Raw genomic sequence first — 16,038 nt, forward strand, 5'->3', positions numbered from 1 at the left:
TTGTAGAAGAGACTATTCCTTTTTGTGTAGTTTGGAATTTGTTGATGTAATTGAGATGGATTTTTGTATTTCCTAAGTTGGTGAGTTGAGGTATAACTTGTTTTGGAAAAATAAAGAGAAACCATTGTTCTTTGTTTTTCTTGTACACTTGTAAAGCTAGCCCTACATTTTGGGAAAACTTATCATGGGGTTGCTTATTGTTAAAGGCTTTAAATTGTTTTCACACTCTCAAAACAACATCTATAGTATGGTATACACATGTGAATGGGTTCTCTTAAGCATTGAAGTGTTATCTATTGTCATTGAAAATTATGTTATCTAGAATTTTCAAGAGTTTCTCTCTTCTTGCTTTAAAATATAAATCATATTTGAGAAGATGCATTCACATAGATAAGAATGCACCAAATCAAAATTATGTGTATTCTAGGTGTTTGACACTTAAAAAAAACTCTTTTTTCTGCAAATAATGATCACATTTCTCTAAGTGGAGATTACTCATATTATTAGAGGTGTAATTGATTCGGTTTGAATTGGTTTTTGTTCAAAAAAAAATATCTAAATCAATGGTATTTTTATCGGTTTGGTTGGGTTTGATTTTTAGTGTTTTTTAAAAATAGAATTGAATCAAACCAATCAATTTGGTTTTGTTTGTCTTGGTTCGATTGATCAGTTTTTACAATGTATTTTTTCAAACATTATATTTATTTGTGTATTCTCCACTATCGTATTTTCCGGTGTATTTCATGCTCAATCTTTTTAAACAATTTAGAAGTTGTTATTAATCCATACAGAATCGATTCATAATTTTCATTGTATTATGAAATAAGTTCACTATCAAATATAAAAGTTGGCACTAACATCAGAAGGTTGAGAATAGATCTGAAAGCATAACAAATAAAACACAACAATAACAACAAATAGTTTCAAGACACATAAATTAACATGTTTCACACTTCAAACACACATCAAAACTATTTTGTAACAAGTTAGAAGTTGAAGAACAATAAACAAAAAAGATAAAGAAAATAAAAACTAACAAAGAGAACTCGAACAGGTAAAAAATAATCATAATATATCATAACGAAAAAATAGAGAGAGCAACAGTGGTGATGGACGGCGAGAACAACAGTTCAATATGAGCAAAATTTTTTTTGACTTATCATATTTGTTTTGATGTCGAAATTTCTTTCTGTTTCTAAATTTATTTATTTTGTGGTTGATATTGATTCGTTCTAATATATTCCTTGCTTATAAAAAAAAAATAACATATTAATTTATTTTTATCTCATATAGTAATGCATCTCACATATTGAAGAAATTAATTCACATTTTCTTAAATCTTTTCCTAACCAAAAAAAAAAAGTTTTAAATAATTTGTCAAATTAATTTCCATTTTTTATAACAAAATACTTTTATTAGCAATTTAAAATTGGGCCATTTATATTGGCCCAATGGGCTTGGGCTTTCTATGTGACCCATCTTCTTCTCACATCAAAGCCACATCAGTCATCAGTACACATCGAGAGTTGAATCGAACATCAATGGGGATAACCAATTTCGTGCTCACGGTTGCCGGCGTTAGCGCCGTCGTGCTTCTCCTCCGAAGCGACGTCAAGAAATCAGCTTCAATTTTCAAACAAAACGTCAAACAGATTCGTCACTGGCTCGAAGAAGAAACCCCTAATGCTTCCAAGTGAGTTTCCCTAACATCACCCCCTTTTTTATCTATCTTCTTTTTTTATGTAAAGTTTTGATTTTGATTATTAGGGTTACTTTGTTTTTCGTTTTTGTTCATTTTTTCACAACTGGGTGTTCTGATTTTGAAGTTTGTATGTAAAATTGTAACTTTGTGATTGGTTATAAACCATTCATTTGAACATGAAGGATGCGTTTGATTGAGGGTTTTGAATGATAAAATGAATGGAGAAGAAAAAAATCGACTTTGAATTAAGAGAGTTGGACATTAGAATTAGGAACTAGAAATTAGTACATTTTAAGTCTAAACCATTCATTAGAACATTAAGCACATGATTTGGTTAGGGTATTTGGAAAATTTAAGGAACTTGTGTTACTGTATGTAGAAACATAGTTCATTATTTAGTTTCTTCTTTACTATGTAGCACCGGCACCTGACGGACACCGACACGACACTGACACTTGTGATTACTGTCAATTTATTCATTATTTTAAATTATTATTGGCGTAGATGTGTCAGTGTCGTGTCTGTGTCTGTGCTTCATAGCTTCTTCTTCACTATTTCCCTCCATATATTTGCTTGTTTTTATCGAAAATTGTCTAGGTGATACATTATTTAGTATAAAGTGTGGTTGAATATCGATTATAGAAGCATAGTAACATAGTAGAATTTGAACGTTTAAAGTGTTGTTGAATATCGGGCATGGAAGCATTGTAGCATTGTAACGTAGCAGAATTTGAACAAACAGCTATTTTCCGCAATTGACAATACATGGTTTTTGGTGGTAATTCATAGGTTGTAATATGATATGATTTTTTGCTATCTTTTCAGGGTTACAAAAGAGCTGCAATCAAAGGTTCCTCCAAAAGACATACCTAAGGAGGATAAGCACTAGAGTTTATGCTGGTGATAGGATTTTTAGCATTGTAATTTTGTTTTTACATGGGTTTTCCTTGCACTGTAACTGAACACATAGAGTATTTTATCTAAAATAAATTTTTATTATATTATGTTCATAGATATTCTGACTCATATCTATGAATAAAGAGGAAATTCTGGTTATTTCACTTTCTCAATTAGTTGCATATTTGCTTGATTTGTTTGCTTAGGAGTTGGAAAGCATTGACACATACCTGACATGTAGGCAAAGTTAATAATTTGAGAAAATAGAAGTAATTAAATAAAATTACATGGGTCCGTGTCCGACGCCGACCACATTCAATTTGAAATGTCGATGCGACATACTTTGGTCAATCTGAAATGTCGATGCAACATTCTTAAAACTATTTGATTGTTGTGGTTCTTAAAATAAAAATGTAGACTTAGAGTGCAATAAAAGAAGGATTCGTTTCTTCTTTTGCAAGTGAATGGAGAAAGGAAATGGACCAATCTTACATGAATGAGTTTTTTCAATATTAAAATATCACACATTCCTTTCTTCTCAAAATCAAAAGAGATTCAACCACTTATCTATGCATTGGAAGCAAGCCTTGAACATGACCAAATCAGAAGTTACTCTCATTGGAAACCTCACAAAGAAAATGGTCAACTCTTCTATTCATGATTTCACTATAACCAAAACCTTTAGTGTTGACCTGCACCCCCTAAGGCTCCAAAAATTGTGGAAGTCATACTCAGCCTCCATTTGGTGTTTGAAAAAATGCAACACGGATGGATCCGACTCAACCTCCATAGATTCATGCAAGGGTCTTTTTAAAAACGACAAAAGAGACTTTTTTTTCTTTGGTTTTTCTGACTTGGTGGAAGGAAATTCTTCCCTTCATGGTATAAATGTAAAATTACAACTATAAATGCAATCATTTCTCTTTTGGTAACTAACTTTCCAAAAAATGAAAAGTGGAAAATGAAAAGTTGTTAGATTAAAATGAAACTATCTCTCTCTTCTATAATGATATCAGTAGTAGCCGATCCTAGACCATGATGTCTTCATCGCCAACTTCTCCTTCCGCTTCGCACTCCTACTTTGATCACGACACTCTGACTCCGACACCGTCTGCGATGATCGGTTCCGATGATGTTCGTCGTCTCAATTTTTCGTTGATGATTAGACAAAAACTCGATGAGAAAAACTTTAATTTATGGCGTCAACAAATTGAACCGTACATCAATGCGCACGGTCTCACCTCATTCGTCGTTTGCATGCGAAATCTGCCTCAATTCGATTTGGCTCCAAAAAGAGCAAATGTTGTTATCTTGGCTCCAATCTACACTGTCTAGCAAAATTCTCTCACGTGTGTTAGGTTGTGTTAGGCTGCACTCATGCTCACGAACTATGGGATAGATTATTCCAATACTTTCATAAGCAAACATGTGCTCGTTTTAGGTAACTTCGTGTAGAACTCTAACATTACACTGGATTCCATGTCTATTCATGATTATCTACTCAATCAGAACGATTATTGATGTTCTTGCTTCTATAGGTGATCCTCTGCCCGTTTCACATCACGTTGATGTGATTCTTGAAGGTTTGCCGTCATATTTTGCTCCAGTTGTATCTATTATTGAGAGCAAGTTTGACACTATGGATCTCGATGAAGTTGAAATCCTTTTCGATGCTCGTGAACTTAGGCTTACTAAGTTTAAGAAGGTTTCAATTCCAGTTGGTTGAATTTTATTCAATTTGGCTCAATGAAATAGTGTTTATAGACTGGATAAAAATATGATCGTAGCTAGATAGTAGTTGTAGTGTGAATTCAATCTAGATCATTTCAACGTTGTTTGGATTGGAATCAACTTTTTTTTTAAATAGCTTGATTTCTGGTGATCTTGGTTCATTCTTATAATATGGAACTTGGAACGAAGAGAATATTAATCAAGTATCTTTGCTAATTCTTGGCGTTGAAGACAAAGTTTTAGTTCAAGAGTTGACAGATTTGTCACCAAATTAATTTAATTTTTCAAAGAGAATATTAATTAAGTATCTTTGCTAATTCTTGGAGTTGAAGACAAAGTTTTAGTTCAAGAGTTGACAGATTTGTCACCAAATTAATTTAATTTTTCAAGTATTAATGTTATTCTAGTTATTCAAACAAATTTTTTGAATCAAATTAGTTCCTCAGAAATAAAAATTTGTCAGCAAGTTTATACATCAATATTATGCAACATTTTTGACAACTATCGGAGATTAATATTTGTCTATAATAATAATACTGACTGTAACTGATACCTATCACACGGTTTCAGCCCAAATTATCCTCAAATTTGATTCATATTCATCTTGACACATTCCCCCATGAATGACATTAGTGATTGGAACGAAGTAGAAACATGGTAGCAAGTTTTCATCATCAAACCTCACGGTTCACTTTAATTTTTTACTTTCTTTTATTCTTATAGAAAATGAAGTAAAAAGAGTTAATTTCAATATCATTTAACTCTTAAAATATACTGTAAAACTTGGGCAAAACCAGCAAGATGTCAATATAGATGTCAAAAATAGTTGATGATATTTGGAGAAAAGTTAAACAAAAAGCTTACATAACTTGTAAAAGTAGTATCCATACCAATGAAGAAGTTTAAAACTACCGATTCATTAAATATCAAACTACACTCAACAAAATCTAAAACTCAAGGATAAAAATGGTACGATCCAGACTTAAATTGCATGGGACTTGTTAAGGATCACACCTTCATATTTCACTTGAAACCATTTCATTGAATCCTCCTTTGTCACACGGTGTTGGATTCCAACACGTGCCTTGCAACGGCGACGACGTCCAACTCGGTAACCAGGGCGCTCCAACACAACAAAGAAATCCATTCCGTAAATGCCAGTAGAAGGATCATACCTGAAACATAATTTTAAACATCAATGAGAAAAAGCCAATTGTATTAAGTTTCATCATAATATCAGAATATACAAAATCCACATATCATCAAATATGTATAATAAGTAAGAAATTTATTTCAGCACAAATTATAATGGTTTTTTCAGCTTACTTGATTCCCAAGTCAATGTGTTCTTGAATACCGAAGCCAAAACATCCGGTATCACTGAAATTTCTCCTCAAAAGTTCATATTCCTTCACCTTCAACCCGCTCTCCAAAAGCTGCATTGCCTTGTCGCCTCTAACAGTGACGTAGCATGCAATCTTTTCATTCCTTCTAATACCGAAGGATCGGACGGTGTACCTAGCTGTCAATAAGCACACAAAAGAAAAAGAAGAACCAATCAGGGAGCAACCACAATCCAAATGTCACACACATGTAACATGTGTAAACTATATCATGTATTGGCGAATACCATAGTTAGGCTAGAATACTAGCACAAGCACTAAAAATAATTTAAGAAAAATATGATTGAGTGTAAGTTTGTAACCACATGTATCAATGTAAATCATTTATCGGACACCGACACGTCTTACTTAAAATAAAATAAAAAAAACAAGTCCAAGACAGGTTCAAACTGTATTGAAGTTGAATCAATCTAAAAAGATAACAAGTAAATGAAACAAATAAAAAGTACCTTTGGAGAAAACAGGCGTTTGACCACTAAGCTGTTCAAGAACCTATGAAAAAGAGAAACCAAATTGTTACGAAATTGAAAGAAATGAATTGAGAAATTGTGAAAATGACAAGGAGAAAATACCTTGGCAGCTCTGGTGAGACGATCTCCACTTTCACCAACAGAGATGTTGAGGACAAGTTTCTGCACTTTGATATCCCGCATTGGATTCGACAGCTTCTTCTCTGCGGCCTGTATTAATCACTAGTTGTCAATTTTGTGTTCTTCCAATAATATTAAACCAATATGATAAACAGAATTTTGTTATGTTGGATTTTTACTGTTGGTTTTTTATCTCTTAAACAAACAAATTTAAATATGCATTTGTTCATAGGTAGGATATCATAAACAACAATATGTTACAATTAACCATCAAAATTCATTTCAGTCATTGTTCTCAAATTGAATTTAATCACATTTCTGTATATTCAAATACATCGACCTACATGTTCAAACATCAAAATTATCTTAGACTACGATATTGATAAATGTTAATGAACATAATAGATATCAAACCAGATTAGTTACTTCTTGATATCAGCTTTTTTGGATAAACAGCTTATTTAAGTGCTTATATATAAAGTCCAACTATTGTTATTTAAATTATAAGCTGTTTTAATAAGCTAAAAACAGCTTATAAAAATGTTTTCATAAAATTTGTCAAACAATATCACAAGTGTTTATGAAAAGACATAAAATCAAGTAAATCATTAACAATTTAAAACTAACATTATTATATATTTAAGATCCAAAACTGAAATGCAACTATGTTATTTCTCAATCCAAGAAAACATGAAGCAAATCCACACATATAAACAAAATGGATTACAGAAGCAATTTTGAAACCCTAGAAAATCATTTTGTGACATATATTAGACTAAATTGAATTGAATAGAACTCAGTGGAATAGAAACTGGAGAAGAATGAAGATAGAGATTTGAATTTTACCATTTGGAAGATTGAAATTGGGATTCTTGTGAGAGAGATGGAAGAATTGGGAACGGCGCGAGTGGTGGAAGAGTGAGGCGGTAACACTCGCTCACTGATATCAAAGGTTTGATTAGAGATGGATGCTAGGGTTTTTACTTTTTTAGCTTTCAATGGAATGAAATGACAATTATGCCCTCTGTTTTCCAGTTTTTTATTTTATTTTTCATCAAAATTTACATTTTTTTATGAAGAGCATAAAATAGTAGGAATGTTATTTCGATTGTAAAAAACCTCTTTGTTATTTTAATAAAAGTTCTAAACAAATATTTTTTTTAAAATGTTTTCTTGAAGTAAATAAAAGTTATAAACAAATATTTTTAAAAATGGTGACATTTCTTATATATATTAAAATTACAGTATTGTTCTAATTAAAAGTTACTAATTTATTTTTTCTACTATAAACTTTTTTCTTAACATATGCTCTGAATGCACATGTTAGTATTTTTCTAATTCTTTTATTCGAAATTTAAGACGAACAAAATTCAACAAAACTGAAAACTCGTAAAAAATAATACTATCACTAGTGCTTAATTTTTCCATCTTTCTAGTCCATCATCATAAAAATTTCTCTTTCCTTCAATTATATCCCATTCAAGTTGAAAAAATTAATGGATGCTTTGAACTAATCTCCATCATCCTACATGGTTGTCTCACATTGGTGTTAAGTTTAACCTAACTTGTCATACAAGAATCACTCAATTAAAATATGTCTTTTTTTCTTTGGGAATTGAAAGAAATGAGAGAGAAAGAAATAAAAGAAATTATATTGAATGAATAGTATATAGAAAATTATCTACACATATATTAGTTACTTGTACTTTAAATAACTTACATAACAAGCTAACTAACTTGCTAATTGTTATATTTGTCTGATAAAAATGTCTCATTTGCATTTTTTTTTCTGTCTTAAAATAATTGTCAATTTACAATATTAATGCAGCATTTATTATTATTTTTTACTATTATATCCCTATTTATTAACTTTTACTTTCCTCAACTAAGAAAGCTTGAGATTGAAACCGATTGCCTAATGGCGGTTAATCTTATTAGGAAATGAGGCATGAAGAAGAGTGGAAAGTGCAGCTTGGTTACCCAAATTGTTGCTTGGATGGAGAAGCTTGAGGTGGTAGACTTACATCACATCTTTAGGGAAACTAATGATTGTGCCCACATGTTAGCAAACGAAGGGAAGAATTTGATGGAAGGATAGGTCTTTTATCAAAAAGCTCCAGGTTGGCTGAAAAAGTTTCTTGAGAAAGATATGATTGGCATTGTTTCCTCTAGAAGGATTGTTTTGTAGTTTTGTTGTTTTGGGCTTCGGCCCTCCTCTTTACCAAAAAAAATTACTATATTAACTACAATTAATAGGGGTATTCTAGTAAATAATATTAGTTTATCATTAAAATCAACACATTTAATTATTTTCTTAAGAACCGTGCATTGCTTAAATAGGACACTTTTTATGAAACGGATGGAGTAAGTAACTAACTAACTAGCTTGGATTATATCTCAACATATCCCTTTATAATTCAAGTTGCCAAACCCAAATTAATCATAATCGATCTGAACTATTCCTAAGTTCTTTCCCAAAGTCAGGAATCTGTCGATCTTCAATCCTTTAGTGAAAATGTCGGTCAATTGTGCTTCACTCGAGCAATGTCTTACTTCAAGTTCACCTTGATTTACCTTCTCCCTCAAGAAGTGATATCTAGCCTCAATGTGCTTAGTCTTTCCATACAGAATTCGATTCTTTGCAAGATTAATGATTGACTTATTATCGATCTGCGACACTAGAGGTTTCTTTACTTCGACGTCCATCTCATTCTACACAAATCTAATTCAAATTGCTTGGTAAGCAGCATAGGATCTTACTATATACTCGACTTCACATGATGATAATGCCAACATAGGTTGCTTTCCCAAGCACCATGAGATTGGGGCACTAAATACTTGAAAGAAATAACCAGTTGTGATTCTTCGATCTTTCTTATCTCCACACCAGTCAGCATCTGAGTAACAAATAATCACAGCTTCTTTGCTTTTAGACTCTAATGGAAACAGGATTCTATAGTTTATTGATCCTTTTAGGTATCTCAGATTCTTCTTGCAACCTTCATGTGTAACACCTTTGGTTCATCCATGTATTTGCTTACCATCCCGACTGAGAAACATATATCAGGTTTATTATTGCACACATACCTCAAATATCCTACAATTTGTTTGAACTAAGTGGCATCGACTTTGTCCTCCTCTCCATGCTTCTCCAATTTTAGATTTGGTTCGACAGGTGAGGATGCAAGATTCGAAGCATCCATCCTAAATCTCTCGAATATTTCTTTAGCATACTTCCTTTGATGCAACACCATTCATTGCTTTACAAACTTAATGTCCGGTTTTCCCAACAAGTCCCCGTTAATAAGGTTCATATTCATGTCGGGGACATGGAGCACATTTATAAGTGTGACTTTTTTAGAAAAGTGGAATTGAGTTCGACAGATCTCATTCCAACAACTCTAGATCATACTTCATTTCACATCTATACTTCTTTCCCATCATTTACTTCGGAATAGGTTTTAAATGATGCTTTGTCATAAGAGACATGCATAGTAGAACACGTATCATACCATGAATCTTTCACTTTGCCTTTGATTGCCATAATTTCACTCACTGTAGCGACTATGTCGTCATCAGCATGAACATAATTAACTTCGTTTTTGGATTTATTAAGCCTGCAATCTCGAACATAGTGACCAGGTTTACTGCACACCTAATAGTCGTTTTTTTGGTCCTTTTGGTTCGTTAGAATATTTTAACTTGTTATGTTCCTTCTTAGGTCCAAGATGGTTCTTCATGCCATCATGTTTCCTCTTTCCTTTTATAGTCACAACATTGGCTTTAAAGAATCCAGCGGACTCAGATTTTTCTCTATCCTTCGATTCTTCCTCGATTCGAAAGTGTTTCTGAATTTCCTCAAGCGAGAAATCCTTAGAAGTATGCAACGGTTTTTTCTTGTATCCTTTTCATGAAGGTGGCAATTTTGCAATAATTGCACCAACTTGAAAGCTTCTGGAATGTCTATTTTTACGACTTTTATTTTATTCATGAGAACCTGTAACTTGTATACTTGTGCAAGAATCAGCTTGGAATCCAATATTTTATAACCAAAGTATTTAGATATTAAAAACTTTTTCGTACCTTCGTCTTCAGCCTTGAATTTGAATTTAAGTGCTTTCCAGATCTCTACTGTAGATTAGGTATCAGTGTATAGATCATAGAGACAAACGGATAATGTGTTCATAATATGTCCAGTGCATAGAAATTCATTTTTCTTTCGTTTCTTACCTTCCTTCTTAACTTCATCGGTGCCATCTTCTTTTGGTTCTGGAATTGGTGGCAAATCAAGATCTAAGACATAGTGAATATTTAGGATTGTCTAAAGAAAATTCATTTTGTCTTGCCAATGGATGAAATTTGTTTCATCGAAATAATCCAACTTGACAAGGTCTTGGTTTATCATTTGGATGCTTGAAACTGAAACCTCGGTAGCCATGATTTGAGATACTATAAGACTGATCGATAAAGCTTATAGATTGAATGGATCCAGGCTGGAATTGTGGAAGAATCACTTTCCTCATGATATTTCAAGCACTCTCGAATGTCTTAGAGTTTCTATGCCGGAATACCTAGGATAATTTATCCTATACTCGAGTTTGCACAAGACAGGTGAAAACTCGAATGTGGGGAACATAATTTGGAGTTTTACTGAAGAGGACATGTGTTTTGTGAACTCAGAATGGTATATTTTTAGGTCATGTTAGTGTTGTTTCATATTGCTCTGATTGCTCCTATTGCTCTGATGTGTTTGCCTATAAGCCGCCACTAGCGCCTCTACGCCCAAGCCCTCAAACCCGATCCCGGGGCCAGTGTCGTCAGGTGAGGGGTGTATGGATGAGACATGTAGAATAATGCTTGAGACCACCACACTTGTCCATGCGGCACTTTATCCTCTTTTGTCCTTTTGTTGAGTTAATGAACAAAAATCTTTATAAAGACTTTTTATGTGAGAGTCACTTTATGTGGGACTATTTCCAATGCATTTATTGGTATTTACCCACTTCCACTTTTCTTGTCATTTTAGAACACACTCATTAACATTATTATTCATAAATTGCAACAATAATCTTATAAAGTTGTCTAAGACATTTGCTATTGTTCATCAATCACATTCGAGTCATTTAGCATGCACATTTGAATGTTCATCAAGCTACAAAACTTAAGGATGAACATCATATATTGTAATCTAGCACATAGTTCTAAAAACCGACAAGTTCAGTTCATGTCCTTCAACATCGTGGCGACCCCACTAAGTCATCTTGAAATTCGTCTATAATGGCCATTTTGCAACCACTAGACAATGGGTCTGTTTGGTAAAAATAGCGGTTGACTGATAAGTTAGCTGATGGCTGGTGACTGATAGCTTATAGCTTATGGCTGATGGTTGAGACTGATAACTGATAAGCTAATTGAAGTGTTTGGTAAAATTAGCGGTTCAAGTAACTTATAAATGTAAAATGACACAAAAGGTATTTAATATATATAATTATTTAATTTGAAATTAAAATAAATTATAAAGGATAAAAATGAGTTTATGCTAAAATAATAAGGATAAAAAAGGAAGAAAAAATGATAAGTTATAAGCTATAAGTTAAATGCTATTTGAAATAACGTCTAAAAAATAGATTATAAGTTAGTAAAATAAGCTATAAATTAGTAATGAAAAGACCCTTATCAAACCGGAATAAATTGTCATGAGTTTATAAGTTATAAAACATAAGTTCAAAATTATGTCTTACCAAACAGAGTCAATCTCAACTCAAGAAATTCCTTGCTTCCTCTATTTAAATATAGCCCATGAAGGACGTCTCTCAGAAAAGAAAAAAAAAACTCAATTGAACTATATCATTCTTTCTTAAGTCACCGATCTATAGAGTTTTTTTCATATAAAAAGTAAAAACATACTTCTGTAATTTCTATACCTAAATTGATACGTGGATCAATCTTTGAGTATGTTAGTAAAACTAATCACATACATTGGGAGTTGATATATATACAATACCAAACCAATCATAATTCTTTTTCTAACTTTCTAAAGTCTTACTTTTCAATTAGATTAAGTCAATATTTTGTAAAGTCAGGATTCGTTGTTAAGGAGATCATAATATATTTTTTTAACGTTTCTTTAAATAAAGTCATTTATCTTGTGGTATACGTGAATGATATTTTTATTATTGGTGATCATCAAGAAGGCATTAAAAACCTAAAGCAACATTTATTTAATCATTTCATACTAAAGATTTAGGTCGATTGGGTAATTATTTTAGGATTGAAGCAGCACATACACAACCAGACATTAATATCTCAAAAAAACATATGCTCTTGATAAGTTATAAGAGACATGGATACTTGATTGCAACTTTGTTTATGCTTCATTGGATTATAATTTGAAGCTTCTGCATAACCACTGAGAGCCATATCCTGGCCCATGAAGATACAAAATGTTAGTTGAAAAACAAAATTAACTCATAATTATCTCGCAATGACAAGACCAAGTATTTCATTTGTTTTTTTATAGGCAATGAGATTCTCATTCAAAAAGAGTACAAAGGATACTTACCCAAAATATAATAAAAACATTCCCGAACATCATAAAAAGTTCAAAGGATGTTGATTCCAAAAGAAAAAACTACAAGATGCAAAAGATTTATTGTCCATCATATTCGACTGCCAAGAAATCAACTTTCGGCTACACTAACCGCTTCGGCTTTAAAGATGGTTGCATTCCTTTTACACCATTTTGTCCAACACATTGTCAACCATATGAAAAATATCTTCTTGGGTCGCACCTTATCGGCTAATAAATCCCAAAACTGCAGCAGATGGTCCACCATATTCTGTGAATTCACTCTTTCTATACCAAACCACGCGGAAATTCGACTCCAAACCATCTTTATAAAAGGGCACTGAACCATTAAAGGTCATGGCAATATTGTTGAATATTCATATGCAAATTCGATAGATAATGTAAATGGTAGAAGTTCTACGCCTGATTATTATGATTATTATGTTTAGATTGGAGAAAAACTAATTTCGTAAAAAATTAAGGACTAAATTGTTGTTGCAAAATCAAATACAAAGACACAGTATTATACTATGGCACACACAACTACTTGTAAATTTTTATGGTTGAAACACTAGTCACAAAAATTAAAATTTTGTGAACTACGTTAGATTAGAAGTTATATTTGAAGTATTTAATGTTTCTTTTTTTTTTAAGTTAGGATAAATTGAAAGGAGTACTAGGAGTTCTCCAACCAAGATCCAAAAGGATAAAAATGGCCAAAAAGAAATTTACAATCCAATAGGAACTTAAACTAAATAATACAAAGGATCTTTGCAACAATTATAAAAGTGGCTATTGGTATGAGCAATATTCCCCACCATAGACTATTTCCAAGTCAAAATCTTGATGTTCAAACCAAATCTGACAAAATACAAGATTCACTCTTAAATATCGTCGCATTTCGAGTAGTCCAAAAGCTCCAACAAACCACCAACCAAATAAAGCCTTCCTTGCCAACTCTCGCTTTCTTACTTCTGAAAAAATCAAACCAAAAAGCAAAATTGTTGCCTATCGATAAGCCTTGGTCCACTCGAATGTCAAACCGAATTTCTATTTCGTCCCATACCCGTTTCCAATCAAACAAGAAAACAGAATATGATATAATGATTCATCAGTAACATAACAAAAACAACATGACAGCTTCGACGGTGTTCACACAATACCTCTAACGAAAAGCAAATCTTTTGCCGGTAACATGTTCCAAAAACACCTCCATCCGAAAGCTTTGATTCTAAACGGAATCAACGTCTTCAATAATTTGTCAAATTCTTGATGATGAACCGCTTCCGATACCCTTTCATTTGGCACGAACAAAACATGAAAGACCTTGTAACCGCTCTTTATTGTGTATCCCTCCATCCTATTATTGTTCCATATTACAAGATCCTCCATGTCACTCCTCATGCTAACATCCTGCAGAAGTAACTGATAAGTGCCAAAATGTTGTTATTTTGAGTATATAATTGTGGCACTTATCGATTCTATTCATTCCGTTTTTGTAATAAAATCCCCACTTTTGTGTATATATTCACATTATTTAGTTTTCATATGTTTTATATACCGTTTAATAGTTTTTCCTTTGTTTTTATAGGTATTCATGCTTATTGGAGCCTCGAGGAATAAAGTGTCGAAGGCACGGCTCCGATTGCGCGATTTTGGATCAAATAAGCAAGATTTGTGCAGAGAGGTCCGCTTAGCGGCGTCTAAGCGCGCTTTCCAGTGGCGAACCAATTTTCCTGGCCGCTAAGCGGTAGCTCTGGCCGCTAAGCGGAGCCCTGTTTACTGTTCTAGATATTTTTGTAATACGTGTAGTCCGCTCAGTGAGGTTTGGCCGCTAAGCGGCCGTAGCAGAAATTGTGTTTATATTTCTTCATTTGTAACATTTCTAGGGTATGGTTTTGGAGAGTTTTTGGTTCCAACTCCATCATTTTCATTCTTAGATTAGGATTAGCTTAGAAAACAACACTGGGTCATGCACTTGGAAGATCGGAGGTGGATTTCTCATCAACCGGAGCTGACAACCCGCGAGATGTTTGGTTTATCTCTTCTATTCTCTGTGTATTTCTTTGTGTTGGGTTTGTTTGTATAGTTACTCGAATCTTATGTATATTTACCGATTATAATGTTATGTTTAACTTGCTTTACAAATCTATGTTGATATTATCCTGGATTTTTGCTATATGCTGGGGATTTAGGGTGCTTTAGAGATAAACTTCTTGAATCCTTATCTAGGATGATAATTTGTTGGTTCTGAACTCTAGAGATAGATTTAGATCTAGCATTCACCGTTTGTATTTGTACGTAATGCTTTCGTGTTTGAGCGGCGCGCGAGAGATCGCCGACGCGAGAATGCGGATGTTCTCGCGACTTCGCGTTAGAGATAACCTTAGTTGTGAGATGATCTCGTTTGTGCTCCAGAGATGGACGCTTATGTGAGAGATACGTGATGACATAGATGAGTATCGTAGGTTGAGTATAACGGGTTGGTAAGTGTATGTTTGTGAAGAGTGAATATATTTACATTCCTGATAAGTTCTTTCTCTTCTAAGAATGTGTTTATTCTTTTCATGTCTATATCTTTGTTTACTTTTTGCTCATTCAAACCAAAGCTCGAAACCGTAGAAAATGTTGAATGGCATCTCTCCATCTCTGAGGACGATAATTCCCGGATCAATATTTCCAAATCTTTTTTTGTTGCTTGCCCTATACTGCATTCAACAAAATGGCGTCGTTGCCGGGGATGGTTGTGGATCGCATCGCAATAGTTTTCATGGTTTTGAGCTTTGTATATATCGTATATATTGTATAGTTTCACTTGTATATATATTTACTTGTACATGTTTACTTGTTTATGTTCACCATATAAGTTTACTTGTATATGTTACATATAAGTATACTTTTATTGGTGAATATTGGTGAAACATGTTGATCTCGGATGAGCTCTTTAATAACAAATCTTCACTTTTCAACTTGTGAATCCAACATTCACTAACTTTTCTCTTTTTGTATGATAATAGTTGTTTGTGTTCCATACTTGTGCATATGTGTTTGTTTGTGTATATAGTTGTATATTTTTGTTTTTATGTTTGTTTAATTTTTGTATATATTTGTACCTGTAATGTTTGTTGAGTGTTTTGGTTAGGAAAC

General features: G+C 32.9%; 1 protein-coding gene across 1 annotated transcript; it reads right to left on the reverse strand.

The window, feature by feature from the left end:
• Window positions 1-5,177: 5,177 nt before the first annotated feature.
• Window positions 5,178-7,321, reverse strand: LOC131593429 (large ribosomal subunit protein uL5-like). Its single transcript, XM_058865927.1, has 5 exons — window positions 7,170-7,321; window positions 6,306-6,413; window positions 6,183-6,225; window positions 5,657-5,852; window positions 5,178-5,505 (listed from the first exon to the last, which is right to left on the reverse strand). Exons 1-5 carry the CDS (start codon window positions 7,170-7,172, stop codon window positions 5,313-5,315), a joined length of 543 nt encoding a protein of 180 aa, XP_058721910.1. The 5' UTR covers window positions 7,173-7,321; the 3' UTR covers window positions 5,178-5,312.
• Window positions 7,322-16,038: the final 8,717 nt, after the last annotated feature.

This window comes from Vicia villosa, linkage group LG3 (assembly GCF_029867415.1).
Source record: "Vicia villosa cultivar HV-30 ecotype Madison, WI linkage group LG3, Vvil1.0, whole genome shotgun sequence".
NCBI lineage: Eukaryota > Viridiplantae > Streptophyta > Magnoliopsida > Fabales > Fabaceae > Vicia > Vicia villosa.

What these genes read in the sequence shown, in the direction of transcription:
- LOC131593429 (XM_058865927.1), bottom strand. An exon ending in GTCTCACCAGAGCTGCCAAG is followed by an intron (nt 6,226 to 6,305) that starts GTATTTTCTCCT and finishes TCTTTTTCATAG; the next exon opens with GTTCTTGAACAGCTTAGTGG. An exon ending in AACGCCTGTTTTCTCCAAAG is followed by an intron (nt 5,853 to 6,182) that starts GTACTTTTTATT and finishes GCTTATTGACAG; the next exon opens with CTAGGTACACCGTCCGATCC.